Source organism: Coffea arabica, chromosome 9c (genome assembly GCF_036785885.1).
Source record: "Coffea arabica cultivar ET-39 chromosome 9c, Coffea Arabica ET-39 HiFi, whole genome shotgun sequence".
NCBI classification, from domain to species: Eukaryota; Viridiplantae; Streptophyta; class Magnoliopsida; order Gentianales; family Rubiaceae; genus Coffea; species Coffea arabica.
The window spans coordinates 30,736,647-30,754,326 of record NC_092326.1 but is presented as its reverse complement, the minus strand read 5'-3'; the positions used below and the strand labels follow the sequence as shown (position 1 = coordinate 30,754,326).

Genomic DNA, 17,680 nt, shown 5'->3' with positions numbered 1-17,680 from the left:
AATTTATGAAAATTTCAGTTCTCCAACTCTTACTTGATAGTGCTTACATTTGAATTGTCAAGTGCAACAAGCAACCAAATTTCTCTTCAATTTAGCATAGTGCAATATGATAGCTTCTTGAGTAAAAGGGTTGGAAATTGAAAGGTTGAAGTTAATTTTAAGAAAGTGTTATGAACGGAAACTTTTCAATTTCTGCAATTTCATGTATATCCTAGTTTATGTTTACAGACGTAGCATGCCAGAAAGAATGTAAAATATATAAAATTAATGTGCACACACAAACTCAGACAAGTTAGTTGTTTCTACTTCATGTCACTAACTTAATGTTATATGTCAAATTGGAGTGTTTCTGAAATACTTGTTTTTCATTCCTTCAAAAAATTCTTGTTTTTCATCATGTAAAAGATATAAAATTAATGCGCACACACAAACTTGGACAAGTTATTAGTTTCTACTTCATGTCCCTAAGTTTATATAGTAAGCCAAATGGAAGTGTTTTTAAAATACTTGTTTTTCATCTATAAATTTATAGTAATACACTCAAAAAACAACATATAATCTCAAATACAACATATAATCCCTAAATTTCTTTTTCCACCCACCACCACCATCTCCCCTCTTCCTCCTCCTCTCTCTTCGCTCTCCCTCTTCCTTCCTCTTTTTTCCTCTTCCTCCCCTCCCCTCCTTCCTTCCTCCTTACCCCTCCCCTTTCCTGCCCTCCCTTCTCTTCCCTCCCCCCAGCCGACCTCCCTCCCTCTCCAGTGCCAACAGATCTTAGATCTAATCACAATTAGAGGTTGCGACTAGAGAGATCCGATCGTGTCTCAAATTTGGTTGTGATCTGCTATGGGATGGGAGGGGGCTGGTGACTAGAGAGATCTGGTTGCAATCTGCCATGGGCAACCGGCGGAGAAAGGAAGGAAATGGAGGGAAGGGGAGGAGGAAGGAAAAAGAAAGAAGGGGAGAAAGAAGAAGGAGAGAAAGGAAGAAGGAGAGGGAGGATAGAGGGGGTGGTAGTGGTGGTAGGTGGTAATGATAGTGGTGGTGTTATTTTTATAAAATATCCAAAAAATTATAAATTCTAAAACACCCAAAAATTCATTTCCAAATATGCCTTTAAAAAGAGCCAAAAAAATCTAATAATTTATCGTAAAAATTTTTCAAATACATCGTTACAATGAAATTTTTTAAAAATATCCTAAAAAATAGTTAATTCATACAGAGCCAAAATTGTATCCCTTCTGAATTGAAACATTTTTGTGGCAAGTATTTGTAGATGTTTTGCATTATAGAAATTCCCATGGATGTATTTAAAAGAAACTAGAAGTAGTAGACGAAAAGAACAAATTACTCGATTACCCACTAAACTTTTAAAATTGTATAGTTTTAACCATTTAACCTTTAAAAGTATGAATTTATCCACTTAACTCTCAACACACGTATATTTTGGGCCATTTTGTCTGTTTTCACTTTCAAGTCTGTCTTTCAATTATGTCTCGTGATTCATACAGTTCCTTAGATGTGGTAAATTTAACGATAAAAATAGATGAAATAGTCCAAAATATATGCATTTGAGCGTTGAGTAAATAACGTTATATTCTTAAAAGTTGAGTGGTTAAATTTATACTATTTCAAAAGTATAATGTATAACCTGATAATTTGCTCGACCAAAAAAACACATAATCAAGATGCATCTTGGATATTGAATGAACTAGTTAAGCACGAATGGACTTGAAAACTTGAATTTAGTGCTTTTTAAGTTCCTAGAAAGGAAAGTTCCTGGTGCAGTCTGGATGCTGTACTTTGTGAAGCAGAATAAATCTTTTGTTGTATGCCTTAAATTTTGTACCAGTCCAGTAGATCTTGAAAGAAGAGAGACTGACATGGCATTCTGCCAATGCACGACAACTTTTTTCGGCTAGCCAAAATCGATGTAAATGTAAGGTAAATAAAACCACTGAGCTTGCGGCTGTACTTGGGGAGTTCAAACCCCACTTGCAGCAAAAAAAAAAAATTTAAGAGAAGTGTTATAGCATCCTTTTGGTTTAGTCAGATCTACATATCTATTAGTCCCTGATACATAAGGCTTCTTAGGCTCTCCCTCCCTGTAGATTAAGATAAAATAGATTATATAATGCTGGAAAAAAAAGTTAATAAAACTTTGCCCCCCTAAGTTTTGGGTACTACCCTCAGGCCAACCTTGAAAACAGATAGTATCAACCACATATACTTTTTTTGCATGTAGTCCCCGTTTATTTTGTTTCCCAGAGATGGAGCAAATGGGAACCATAAAACAGAGTTGTTTGGCTACATTTTTCCTATCACTAATTATTAAAAACAATTAATGAGTTTATGTGGTTTCTTTGTGCTTAATGAGTTAATGCTGATGCAGAAATAAAAGCACGTGTATGCTACTGAGCTGTTGTTAGTACAAATGATGAAGGCAAATGGATGTTGAGTGAATTAAATAGAGTATTTTCTTTTAAGTAATTCTCTATGGACAAAAAAAACCTACAAAAAAGTTAACCAAAATAGAAATAAAGAAGGGAAAGAGATGAAATTCTTTTAAGGGAAGAGAGGGGCTTTTGAAGATACAAAGTAGGATTTTATCCCCCAAAAGGGGGACTCTAATCCTGTAATGGGTTAGGGGAAAGACAAAGGAGGGAGATTTGAGACTTGAGTCAAGGATCTGATGAATGCTTAATTTATGTCCTTACTAATTGAGTTGAGTATTGAAGATAGATATAATAAAACATATCCAGAGGTGCTTATACCAAAAAAAAAAAAAGAGAAAAGAAAAGTAATGGTTGTGCATTGGCCTGGCATATATCAAATTTTGTTTGGATAAGTAGGATAGGCAAATATGAGAATTAGTTTTTCATGTTTTATTTAAAATTTTGATTATAAGTCACAGCCCACTGGGCTAGTTCATGTATTAATGATTTCACTTTATGAAGATCATAAACTCTATTACTCGAGTGACCAAGTCTACTGTCTTCCCGCCACAATGTTTTGATTTTGTCCCTGTGCTTGATGTGGGACAGTCGCAGTTGGCACAAAGTTATGATTTTGTCCCTGTGCTTGATGTGGGAGTGGGACAATCATAGTTGGACTGATTATCCTCGGGCAAGTTTGGATTTTTTACTTGTTGTAAGCGAAATTTCAACTATAAACTGTTTCCACCACCAGTGTAACGTAACCAGCTACTCATTTGTCCTCCTTTTTCAAGCACTTTCCTATTTCCAGCCATGAAAATATGCCTTTCGTGAAAAGAGCCTTTATGGCCATTCTCTTTTGGCTTTAGGTGATGATTACAATTACAATAAGTAGTCATGGTAAAGTTTTTCCGTCGTCTAAAAAAGACTTGCGATATAAACGTGTTTAAATAAGTCAAATATTTTTAGTGTTTAAGTATGTTTGATAATTTTCACTGAGTTTGAAATTAATTCAAATTTGACTTATTTACTTTTCAAATTGATTTGAAACGAACTTTTACCGCTTCAAACTTAAGTTGAGGCTGAATAGTTTGAACTTTGTATATGTAAATTTCACATATGTGTTAATTAAGTTGAGTTTAAAATTTATCAAACACAAATTATTATGTAAATTTGATTTAATTAGTTGGTAAATTAAATTTAAACGAACTCTTATTGAATCGAATTGGATTCAAATATCAAGCAGTTTGGTTCGTATTTCAATCCAAAAAAAAAAAAATTAAATATGACAAAATATTTCACTTCATATTGATTTATTTCACTCCATATTGATTTCTCCCTAACCATTTGTCGTCTTTCCTTTTATAACTCTTTGGCGCGTAAATAGGACTCGTTTGAAGTTTCCCTCCACCGAAAATATGGACTAAATATGTCAGAAACATTCAATATGATATACCATTGACTTGAAGACCAAACGATTGACGTAAACCTTACTAGCCATTTCTATTAGATAAATGTTTTCGCTGGAAGCTTATGAATTATGATCAACTGATCCTAACTTTTTCTTTTTTAAAAGAAAGAAAGCTAAAATTTATTTTAACATGTGCTCAAATAATTATGGATTCTACTGCTATTTTTTTTGGGTAAAAAAAAAAGTTAATTCTAAAGCAATTTTGAGATGTTTCTGATGATATCTCCCAGCAATTTAAACAACGTGTTGGGATCAACCTCATAAAATCTTATACTGCATGTTAAACAGGTATTAAATATGGTAACCGCCCATCTTATTGCATAACTATTACTATAATCATATAATGCATGATGTAGAGGTTCTATTTTTTTTTTTTTTTGGGGTACATAGGAGGGCCAGAGGCCCGATACATATTGGCTAATCTAGGCGTAGCCACTCCACAGATATGAGATATCTTGGCTCAGCAGTTGTCTAAACGATTGTGGAGGCTCTCTGAATTTGGTTAACCCCGGAGAAAGATTTCTTCCTAACTTTGCTGGATGATCTGCACATTCGTGCCCTCTCGTAAGACCTCTCATAAGACATGTCTGAACCCGCAGGCCCATTGTCCATCCGGCATTAGTCTAATTTCTTTGATTAAATTACTGCAATGGCCATCATCTGCATCATCTTGGATCAGTGTAATATATATATATATATATATATATATATATATATATATATATATATATATATATATATTTTGTCTATTATCACTATCTACATTTACTTCTACTCCTACTCCTACTCTAACCTATATTTAGGAAGTGATCTAACAGGGTCACGGAACGGACGGGAAGTGAACTATCGTCGACACCCATATGGTTCTAAGAGAAGCCACAATAAGTGGCAACTTTTGATGGGAGACAATATTTGAACTCTTGTAGAATACTACTCTAGAGTAGTATACTACTCTGGATTAGTGTAATAGCCACCTGAGAATCCGACTCTATTGTCACCATTTTGTGCCCCTCTTCCCATGTCACCTTGATGCCCAGTAATATAGCCCAAAGCTCTGCTGCCACCTTGCTTCTCCTATGTTTGCACTGAATCCTGAATAAAGATTCTATTCAAGTAGCACGTTGTTTGGGACATTATATAAAAGATGAATCTGATTGCATAGAGTGAGCACAAGAGGCTCTAGCTTTATATAAGCAATGGCGGAGTCAGGATTTATGATCATGGGGTGCAAATGTGTAATAGGAAAATGCTTTTTAGTGGAATAAAAAACTTATTATCAATATGAATTACAGTGTATATTGTCCTAGATTTTAATTATTGTGATGACTATATTGTTTAAACTAAAAAGGTTGGGAGAGAGAGTGTAAGTAAGAAGTTTTAGGTTTGAGATCCCTCACTTACACTAATTTTTTTTTAAATGTTGAATCTTCTTTTTTTCCTTCAAGAACTGCCATCTATGTTGATCTAAAATAGATCCAATACCTCTTAGAAATTATTTATCAAAAAAAAATTTTATGAAGAAGACAATTCTATGTAATTGAAAAAGGAAATATAGACAAAGGAATCAACTTTTTAAAATTTAAAGGGGTGCAATGTAGTAAAGGAAAGAAATTCCATAAAATTGAGGAGTGCAAATAAGGTGCAAAATTGAAAATATCATTTTCTATCAAACTTGTTACGTAATTGTTTAAAACTTGCATACATGCATTGCTTTATAACTATTTTTCACTTTGATTCAATAAAATCTCAGTTATTTTATAATTAAATAAAGGTGTTATTCACACAATTAATGATGAAAAATTCAATTTTAATTGACATATGACTAATACGATAGGCATAAATTAAAAGATGACCCACCATTCTAGAAATTCAATCAAGAAACTTCAAAACTTTGGTATACTTCCAAGAAACAAGAGAACTAGCCACTTATGATTCAAGAAACACAAAATCCAACACAAGTTGACAAGAAAACCCTAGGCTTGAGGCTTAGAATCTTCCAAGAAAACAATGACCAGATTGTTTTTTTTTTTGATTCAAAACACAAAAAAATCAATGAACAGGAGAAAGATTGACAACTAAAACAAAAGAAATTACGAGTAAACAGTGATTTCGGGATGAACAGTACTGCTACAGTAGTGATGAATAGTACTGCTACAGTAGCGATGAACAGTACTACTACAGTATCTCCCCATGAACAGTACTCTTTTTTTTTTTTGTGGCTCTAGATGATTTCAAGACTCAAGAAACAAGGTAATAAGGCTCGAACAAAAATTGAGATTCAGACAGCAATTAAAAACACGAACAACAACTAGAAATCAAAGCCTTGTTTTCTATTAACCATCCTTGCTTTGTTTTGTCTAGCATGGCCCCTCCACTACTTTTGTCTACAAGAAGCGTTCAGAAGAAAAAAGACATTCAATAAAAAGAGAAACAAAAGAGCACACATGAATCATAATGAGCTGTATAATATCACCGATCCTGATAGCACTCCCTCGGATACACCAGATGAAGATTATTACTGTATCTGAATGTTAGAGTCAATGTTACTTACAATGTTATCCAAGAAGAACCTTCAGAAAAAGATGGAAGTACTTCAAGAGAAAGGATAAAAAGTGCAGGGGAAGGAAAGGAAATAAATGTTTCATCTGCGGAAAGCCAGGATATTTTGCAAAAAAAATTGTCCTCAAAATCAAAAGGGAGTAAAACTGATTCCTGAATTTCAAATTCAATTTTCTGATTTAGAATCTAAATTTTCTGAACAAGAAGATATTACTGATCATACTCTTTTGGCTTTGCAGGTTCCAAAAGAAATCTTCACAATTAAGCCTCTGGTAATTGAAGGAACCTATCCCCAAACCCTTGTTCATGTCTTGAAGGATAAGTATTCTAAACCTATTCCAGTTATTGCTTTTTTTGATTCAGGAGCATCTTTATCCATTATGAGAAGACATTTTGCCTAATTCATGTTGGATGAAAGAAGTTGGCCAGTTCCTTATTGGAGTGGCCCCAAACCTTGGACTTACCTTTGGGGATGGTAAATCAACTGTTCCAAGGAGTTTCACCTGTGGTTCTGAGAGTTTCGATCTGGTTTCTTATGAACTTGGTTTCCTTTTCCTGGTTTGCAACAAAATTTGCTAAAGAAGAAGAATGTGAAAGCAATTCATATTTCAGGTTTTCAAGCCTTTTTTCAAGAACATTGATCATATGAGATACTTGAGGGTTTTGGACTTTAACCGTAGTATCTATTTGATCAACTTTGCCTTTTACTTCAGTCACATGCTTGTATATTGAAGTCAGAGCAGAATTTTGTACCAAGGAATTTTCAGTTTGCCAGTTGAGTACTTCATCGGACATGCTAGGACGTACTGTTTCACCTATAGAAAGTATTGTAGGCAGATTCTTGCTTGATAAGAAATAAAAAGAAAGAATTGTGAAACATTTCATTTTGTTTCATTTGGAAAAATTCCATCTTTTTATGCTAGGATGAATTGTGATTCTTGCATGATAAGCCAAGACAAACACTTAGATCCAATCTAAGATATTCAAAGGTTGTTTCAAAGCCAAGAGAACTCTCTCTACGATTTTCTAAATAATGAACTTGTCTTATTGAAATTCGGCCAGCATTACAAATCCGAATCCTAACTTGACTAGGACAACTTTACTTACCTAAGCTAAACCCTAGGTGACTTAACCCTAATGAACGAAACTGATCAGTTAAGTGCTCAACATGAGCTAATTCAACCTTATTGACCTAACTACCAATCAACTAACTAACTCCTAAGACCCATTTCGAACAACTAACTAGCAGCAAGCTGTCCGCGCTTCACCTATGTGTCCGTGGACTCCACGTTAGCTTGGATCAGGTTCACCATCGTGTTTCAAGCTTCTTGAATCAACCATACGTGAGATTGAACTATTTGTAGGAATGCTTTAAGTGACTCTCACGACTTTCTTGCCCTTGCTTGGGTCATTGGTCCAAGTTTCACCAATGGTGCATTTTAAATCTCACTCGAGCCACTTGAACCAACAACTGGAGCCCTTGCCGGATTCTCATCAGTCTCCTCTTCTTGAGAAGGATTTTTTCTCAAATCAAAGTCATCACCTACGTCAAAAGGGAACAAATCAGCAACATTAAATATAGAGCTGACGCCATACTCACTTGGAAGATCGAGTTGATATGCACTGTTATTAACTTTGGCAAGGACTTGAAATGGTCCATCTCCTCGAGGCATCAACTTGTTTCACCTTTGATGCGGCCATCCAAGCTACTATCGAGGGCATGGTGGTACCATCTGGACCAATCACGCGAGCTCGTGCCAAAAGGATGAAGGAGCAATTGAATGTCTTGGTACACACGATACAAGAGGCTAAAGAAGGTAGTTCACTGTTTGAAGGTAGCTCAGAGCTTGTGACTTTACTCCGAGCCAAGGATCAAGACCCGCCAATGAAGCATTTCGATTTACAAGTTTGATTCAAGTTGCACGTGTTCAAGTCCTCAAGAAGCTAGCAAGTTTTGTCATTCAATTAAGTAGAATAAGCAAGTGACCTAAGCGATGTTGTCCTTGCCATTTTTGTCGTTATTTTAGTGATATTCTAGTTAAAAAATTTCAGTCATAAAGAAACCAAGTGGACCAAATTTAATAGGTTTCCTTAGGCTAGACTTATCAAGGTTTTGAGTTGTGTAAAACTATAAATAGCTTCATACCAACAACAATATCAGATTTTTTTTGCTTCTTGACAATTCAGAGTGATTCTCTTGGCTTCTTGTGAGCACCATTGAGCATCTTAGAAACTTCCTAAGAGTTCATCTTGGTTTATCAAACAAGAATCGCACTTGTTTGTAGCACCGTTCTACCAAATTCCAAGATTCGCTAATTTGTTAAGTCATGGGTTGAGATCGTATCAAGATTGTTCGCAACTTAGAGGGTTAGATTGGTTCTAAAGGGATTCCAAAAATCGAAAACTGGAAAATTTTCATCAAGATCGTGGGGTTGTGGGGAATGAATTTCGCCGTTGTGGAGGAATTCGCATAAGTTGGTATTAGAGAAAGTTGATGGTTTTTGGGTTACATCCATTAAATTCTAGCCTTTTTCGTGTCTTATTTTTGATTCTTTGTAATGTTTGAGTCACGTGTCATGCTTTCCAAAAAAAGGAAAAAAAAACATCGAGTGGCTATAGTTTTAGTTCATCGTGTCTTTTTTGCTGTTTTCTAGTCATTTCTTGTGCAAATCTGTTCGTATCTTGCCATTGTTATTTTGGTTGATTTTTTTTTTTCAGAATTATAGTGTCAATTCCTGCTGCTAGTTCGTGTCAAATAGTCACAAAAAGTTCAGCAAAAACAAAGCAGAAAAAATAGTTCCAGCCGTTGGTTTGTTCTTAGTCGCAACAATAGGGTTTCATCTTTTAGTTCCTGCCCGATCTTTATTCTTCTTGTTTCTTTTTGTCCCTTGTTCTGGCTAGGGGTAAAATCGAGCCGAGTCGAGCTCGAGTAGTGGCGTACTCGAGCTCGAGCTCGACGTAGACCATCAGAGCTCGAGCGAGCTCAAGAAACAAAAGATCGAGATCGACTCGACACAAGCCTATGGAGGCTCGAATTCGACTCGATCGAGCTCTACATGTACCTCGAGCTCGATATCAAGTCGAGTACTCGAGCTCGAATGGGCTCGAATTGCTCCTGGTTCTTGTACAATTCCAAAGAATCTAAAGAATTCTCAACGATGGGCACTGAGCACTACTAATTTGTATTAAACAATAAACTAAATTGCACTAAACATTCGAATTAAAGTACATTAATGTCAATTGAACAAGATTAATTGCAATGCAAAGAAATCAAACTTAGAAGCCATAAAGTCCTGGAGCCAGAAAGTCTTGGAGACTTGCACTAAACATAAGGTCAGATGCAATCTTGCACTGCACAGCAACATGAACGACAAGGGAGAGTGGAGACAAAGAACTTCATTGCTCTACGCCTCTACATCCACAAAAGCTAAAATTTACAGCACAGCTCGGTGGCATATATGTATACATATTACACCACAAAAGCTACTGATAGAACTCAATATGAGCAAGTTTTAAATTTCTCCTTGAAGAGGTAAACCAAAGAGTCAATCCAACCCATTTGGAATTCCATGCAGCAACATTTTGCATAAATGAACACAAACAAAAATTCACTTCTCTGTTTTATGAAGCAAGTTTTCCTATCCTGGTTGGTATACAAACCATTGATTGTAAGATATTAGGCACCCAAAAACAAAAGGGAATAAAAAACCCAGCAAACGTCTTCACTAACTCAAAATCAGCAAATAGGAATTTCCACTTGCAAATCATCACAAAGCCCAGATTGAAAAGCAACACATGCTTCTTACCCATCCAAATAACTGTTCTTTGGACATTCTTAACATACAAGTCCTTTTTCTCTACCGGAACATAGTTAGGACCCATGATTCTAACCTTCATGCCAGTAGCAATTTTTTCAGAAAACACACGGCCAAAAGCAAAGAATCTACCTTTGTCAGATGCTGGAATCATCTTGGATACATAGAGCATAACCTGTTCCTTGGGACACACCTGTCCATCTTGTTCACAGGTTAAGACAGGCCGAATCCTTTCTCCCAGAGCCTGTCGAAGGACAGTTTCTGTTTAGACACACACACACCCTCAATACAATCAACCACCACAAATGCACCATCAGTAATACAAAGGGCAGCAGCAGCAGTCACCTCAGATGAGAAATCAACATGCCCAGGGGAATCAATAAGATTAATAAGGATTCAAGATTCAAGAATTTTAGCTTCCAAAATTCAGAAATTTCGCAAAAGAGAAGCCAATGAGAAACAAAAGGATAGGTAGATTAAAGAAACACCATACGCATGCAGAAACTAAGTGGCCATGATCCACATTAACATTTCAGCAATATACATAAGCAACAACCTGTTCTCAACATCATCAGAATTTCACGAAAATAGAAAAAAGAGTGCAGCCAATTGAAAGGAAAAATTTAGGGAAATTTAGGAGTGCAGCCATCAGAATTTCTGGAGTCTAATAAGCATTTAGAAGCTCATGTTTGTAATCTGGTAAATGAAACAACTTGTTTGCTCCTTATGCATCTTCAAACTTCGGTGTATAATCTACGATACCTAGCCATACACAATAGACAAATCAACCAACTTATGTACAATATAAATTTAAAATTTGAACACAACTTAAAGCAAATTAAGAATAAGAAAATGAGAATTCACAAAAAAGATGGACCTGATTTCCAGCAAGTTATTTGCTCCTTATGCAACTTCAAACATTGGGCAGCTCATATTCAAGGACAACTTTTTGTGGCTGCATTTAGGTGGTGGAAATGCAAATAATGTAATACTTTAAAATCAATAAACAAACTAATAAATACTAATTTATTTCTACAATAACAAATTTATATAGATATAACTTACTTTCAATTTCTTTTTGACCCCATGTAAATTTCTACACCAATCGCCTGCACACATTAACGTCTGAACTGTCTCCGGAGCAAGTGAAGCACGGTATGAATCAATCACCCTAGTTCCAACACTAAAGGTGGACTCAGATGCGACGGTAGTGATAGGAATGGCCAATACATCAGCTGCTAGTTGAGAGAGTACCGGGTATGCTGATCGGTTGATTTTCCACCAATCAAGACATTTGAAATCCTTTGGATTTTGCCCAATAGGTTGGCGAGGCTTGTCTAGGTAATCCACCAACTCGCTCTTATGGGGTTCATCAGATTCGAGTTCACCACAATACTCATCCAAATCATCCCAATAGTCAGCACTTGCTCGAGGTGGACACACTATTTCAGATGCAAGATTTAATGAACAACCTTCCCCTGCATTTCCACTTGTACCCATAGCAACGTACTCCTCATAAAACTCAAAGATGGCTTTTCGAACATATGTGATATTCTCTTGAGCTTCATATGTGGAATACATCTTAGGGAAGGCAAACTCTATTGCTCGCATTTTCTGTCTGGGATCCAAGATAGCTGCAATGGACATCAATAAATTGCACTCTTTCCAGTATTTGTCAGACTTGAGCTTCATTCTTGTAATCATACCCCGGACAAAATCATCTTCATCATCTACTCGTGCATCCAAGAGTTTCTTCACCTTTAGAATCTCAGGGAGGAATAGATTGCTAGTTGGATACTCACTCCCCGAAATTATGTGCGTGGCTGTGTAGAACTTCTCTAAAATGGTGCAAACTTTCTCAACTTTCTTCCAATCCTCTGAAGATGGACAAGACTCATAAAGGGGCTCTCGAACTTGAAAACGAGGAAAAACCTCTTTATATTTTATAGCACAATTCAACATTTCATATGTTGAATTCCATCTCGTCCTACAATCATGGAGCAATTTTTTTCCAGGAATTTGCAGGTGTTGAGCAATTTCTGCAAATAGCAATGCCCTACCATCAGATTTGTTCACAAAATCTACACTATCTCGAATATTTTCACAAATGTCTACTATCTCTTTCAAGCCATCTTGAACCATAAGGTTCAAGACATGGGCGCAACAACGAACATGAAACAGCTTTCCTCCACCCAATAGCTTCTTGCATCTCCCAAAGTCATCTTTCAACAATCTCACGGCCACATCATTGTTTGAGGCATTGTCCACGGAAATAGTGTGAATTTTTCCCTCAATTCCTCATTCCTTTGCACACTTAAAAACTGCATCCGAAATCTCAACTCCTCGACGTGGTGGTCGAATATGAACAAAATTTAACACCCTTTTCTGAAGCTTCCAATTTCCATCAATCCAATGTCCGGTCACCACCATATATTCAATTTTCTGATTCTTTGATTTCCACATATCAGTGGTCAAGCTGACTTTCTGTACCTACCTCAGCAAGTTCTTCAACTTCTTTTTCTCTATCTCATACACCTGTGTACAATCCTTTTTAGCTTCATATGTGAGATCTTCTGCCACTCCGGCCAGCCGTGTTTCATCATTAGGTTGAAACCCTCTTCCTCCAAAATTGTGAAAGGATGCTCGTGCATCAAGATCCAATGTGCAGCAGCCTCTCTCATTGCTTCCATATCAAATTTGCCCGTGTGCAATGGTGGTACAGTTGAAAAACGCTCATCCGCCGGCTGAAAGTTAATCTTTGTTTGCTGCTCAGCCATCCTAAGCTTGGCTTTTCTAACGGAACAGTTTTCTCGATGCCTCCACATGCTGCTGGTTTGTTTAGTTTTTCCCCGATTTAGTTTCTTGCTACAATGTTTACAAATGGCATAATATATGCCATTTTCTTCCAAATCGTCGAAATCTTCCCATGCCTCAGATGTTTTATTCCTTTTAGGTACTCGGAATTTACCATCATCTTTAGCCGCGTCTCCTTGGTGCCTATTGGTGTCTTCGGTTCCCCCTTCTTGTGTTTCACCACCCTCCTGTGCGGGATCACAGCCATCACGGCTTACAAATATTGGGCTATCAATCATGACTGGTGTGGATGAATCAGCCCCAGACACACGTGGTATTGAAGTAACATCGGGTGGACTAATAGACATGCCTTTAATAGAAAAACAAACATTTGCATTGAAATGAGTTCCAGTACAAACATTTGCAGCATGATACAGAGCTTAAAATAGGCCAATCATACTAAAGATTGCTCATATTTCTGCTGCACAGATAATTTTCAGCAACTGGAAGAATAGCAGTCATGTGGTTTAAGTTGATAGGCATCAAAACATATTTGCATTGAACTCTTAGTGTTTCTTATTCCTATCATAAGCACAAGGGTTAGATCTTATGAGCACTTACCAACCAAAAAAAAAAAAATCAAACACGGTCACCATCACCAAACAATATATTCCAAGCACAATTTCTCAGATTGAACTCCAACCATCAGGATATTTCAGATTAAAAGTTGCAGAAGAATTAAGAAATCAAACCATAACAAGCAACAAAATTAATTAAGCAACTGCAAGCCAACTCCTGCAAGAGTACACACACTAAAATGGCAACGAACCATCTAAACAGCATGAACTACTAGCTGCCAGGTTAAGAGAACTACCAAAAAGGAACTACCAACAGTAATGAAGATTGTCTTTAATTTTTCTAATTCCTGGAATAATTTGTTGCGTTAAATAAAACTGCATAAGATAGCATCAAAATTATTCTCTAGATGACCAACTTAAGAACATAACTGGATATTCTCATTAATCTTATTAATATACTAGCTAGGTAATACTTAATAATCCAACTGAAATTAGTGCATTTTCACATCAAAGAAAAACCCACAAACATGTTTAGAGCCAATGTCAAGAAACTTACCAATTCTTGGAGCTGTAGTGCCAACTGCCGAATCACTTGTTGAAGGAATCGAGCTGCCCTCCATTTCCTCAAAGGTCCAATGCAGCAATGGAGAGCGAATGAGATACGCAAATGGAATATATTGAATCGCAGGCTGCAGCCCCCAATTTTTTTGGTTAGGGTTTGGAGATTAAAAATTAATATTAGACTTATCAAATTTAACCTCATAATGCACATATTTACTACACAAATGCACAATAAGTACCTCAATTTGTCAAATGCAGCTGTTGAATTTGGTGGGTTTTGATTTGATTTGAAATTGTTCGGCTGCTGAGCTGCTACTGCTACCTACTCCATTTTGAGCTCCAGGAGAAGGAAGAAGGAAGAGTAGCTTGAACTGCGGAAGTGTTTAAAGCTTCAGATGTCTCTACTGTGACAGTTGAGAAGATGAGCCAAAGACTTGAGAGATTGGGATTTGACAGTGAAGGACTGAAGGCTGAAGAATGAACTGAAGAGTGAAGTACCGAAGACGAATGAAGGACGGATTCATTATTTCATCGTTTTTAGTTTTCAACCAAAATTACATATTCACCCTTCATTATTATTACAATATAGCTGACTAAGCCCGTAAATATTCTAACTAACAAACCTAAAATGGTAAATTGATATATAAAATATACATATATGTCACCGAGCTCGAGCTACTCGACGAGCTAAAATTTCTTGTTCCTAATTACTCGAATCGACTCGATTTACTGTAGCAATTAGCTCGAGATCGACTCGAGATCGATTTTTCTTGAGCTCGAGTCGAGTACTTAGTCAAGCTACTCGCGAGCTCGATTCAAGCTACTCGAATTCTCTGCACCCCTAGTTCTGGCAACGTGTGTTATTTTTGTTCTTGTGATTTAGTTGAAGTTTGACTCAAAAAAAAAAAAGATCGTACCTAGGGTTTGAATTGTGTTTGAAGAAATTGAAGCTAACTTCTTGTGTTCTTGATTGCTCAAGTTGCAAAGGGAAAATAGCGGACTGAATTCATAAAATTCTTGGAAATCTAAACCAAAACTTGACTTTCTTGAAGTTCTTGATTGTATACAACAACAATCTTGAAGTTCTTGAAGCTTTAGTCGAAATTCTTGAAACCTTGATAACCTCAAAATCTGTCTTGAACAAAACCGTGGAATCTTGGGCTATTTGGGGGGGAGAAATCATCTTCAATTTGTGTTCCTTGAATTCTAGAAATTCTCTGCTACATTCTTGTGAAAATCTGGAAGTTGTTTGGGGTTGGGAACCAAATCTTGATCAAAAGACAAGGCTGCAAAATTCCAGCCGCCAAAACCCTAGTTCATCAAGTTCTTGGCTGATTATATTAAAAAAAAAAGGAGAGAACCAGCCAAGAATTCTGATTCCTAAACTTCTAGAATTGAACCTTGTTTCAGTTTAAAGGGTTTTGAACGGTTGAACCATAAAAAAAAAACAAACAGCAGCCACCAAACCTGTCCAAATTCCATTTGGATTTGACTATTTTAGTCCAATTTGAATAGAGCTATCCAGATTTCCTTAAATTTCATTTTTACAGCCTGTTAAATCCTTATTGGGATAGGAAAAGGGGGTTAGTTCCAGATTAATCCAAGAATTTTCCGCTGTTCATTAATTCCTAATTGTTGCAACAAGAACAAGTGTTGGTAAACCCTTTAAGCGATTGTTCTTGAGTCAAATCTCTATAGCTTTCTTGGGTCAGTTGTTTAGCTTATTTTTCCAGTAATTTCCAGCCATAAAACTCATCCTTAAAGTCCAGAGTAGCGTCCAAATTTCCAGCTTTTGTGTCGGGTCATTTGCCAATTGTTTGTGTCGTCGCGTAACTAGTAGTTCCTTGTGTCGAGCATCAACGTAATTTTTCTAGCAAATTCCAGCAGTTTTCCCAGTTCTTTTTGAGCCATTTTAGTCTCCATATCTCCTCAAATTTCCAGCTTATAACGAGCCACATTTGAGCAGATTCTTGGGCGAAACTGTCGCGCCCCATTTTTTGATAAATAAATAAATGGTTTAAAAATGTATTTTTTGATTCAATTTGTGATTTGAAAAATGAATTGTGATTTAAAAGAAAAATGGGTCTAAATGGGGGTTTTGAGAGTGCGACGATTTGACCCAAAAATTATGGTTTAAAAAGGGTTTTTGAAATAAAAAACGGAGTCGCCACTTGGTAATGAGTTAAGGTGTACCAAGTCACCTAAAAATGAATTTTTTAAAGGAAAAAATGGGAAAGAGTAGTAAGAAACCCCTTTTAAACGACTCCTAGTCCACGTAAACCAAAAAAAAGGTTCGGGAGTCACATTTGACGAAGGGGAAGGCAAGGATAAAAATCCAAGGCACCCCTTCGACCTAGCCAAAGGCTAGTTGCGTGATTTAACCAAAATTTTTCTTATTTTAACCAAAGAATTTATTACATTTGGATGCACTACATGAATGCAAAAAGAAAGAAAAAATGCAAACCTAAATTCTAAAATGTCTCTTGTAAGGTTTTTGGTCCCAACCACATGAATTGTGGCGGCCAATAAAGGAAAACCTTATAGAGGTCGATTAATGCAAATGATGGCTAAAGTGCAAGTGTGCAAGTGTATAAAAAGGTGCACGTGTGAAATTGTATGAAAAGTCCAAGTGTTTGTGTGCAAGTGTATGGAAAGGTGCATGTGTGAATTTGTATGAAAAATCCAAGTGTTTGTGTGCAAGTGTATAAAATATAGTGATAAGTGCATATAGGTGTAATTAAGTGCAATTTTGTGAAGTAGAAATCAAAATGAACAATAAGGAAAGGAAAAGTGATGAGGAAATGTGAATTGAAAAAATGAGTAAGTGATAAATGAGAATGAATGAACCTAAAGGAATGCATCAGGTCGGGTATGGGAATGACTCCTAACTTTTTCGACTTCGATTTTTCCTTTGATTAGAAGGCAAAACTAGCGTGCTAAGGCTATCGAGTAGCCACACTCGCTCGTTTCCCTTATCAAAAGGGGACTCTTCAGGCAAATGTACCCTAACTAGCATGAGATGCAAGACCTAAAGTGAGGGGAAAGGGGAATCGAGGAACATGCCAAATGATAAAACTAAAAAGAATGCATGACATGTAATGAACATGCAAATCATGTACTAACGAAAGGAAATTCCTAAGGGTCTAGCGTTGGACTAGCCCATTCTATGAATTCCGACTAGCGTTGGACTAGTGGAAACGTACATTCATCCATTCCATTCATCTACACTACGGAAAGCTAGTAGACATGCCAAACACTCATAAACACGTAGCACGTAGCACTTAACATGCTTGACTAGATGCAAAACCTAATAAAGCAAGTAACAAGTAACACATAGGCATGCAACCAAGCTAATGAACTTATTACATTCACTAACTAAAACAAAAGGGGAAGGGGAAAATGGACCAAATTGCTCGCCACAGCACTATCTATTACAAGCCAAGAGGTGTACACATACCCCATTAAAAG

General features: G+C 36.5%; 1 protein-coding gene across 1 annotated transcript; it reads right to left on the bottom strand.

Moving 5' to 3' along the window:
- Positions 1-11,312: 11,312 nt before the first annotated feature.
- LOC140014170 (zinc finger BED domain-containing protein RICESLEEPER 2-like) lies at positions 11,313-12,422 on the bottom strand. The gene has a single exon (XM_072064583.1). The coding sequence runs from the start codon at positions 12,420-12,422 to the stop codon at positions 11,313-11,315; it is 1,110 nt and encodes a 369-aa protein (XP_071920684.1).
- Positions 12,423-17,680: the final 5,258 nt, after the last annotated feature.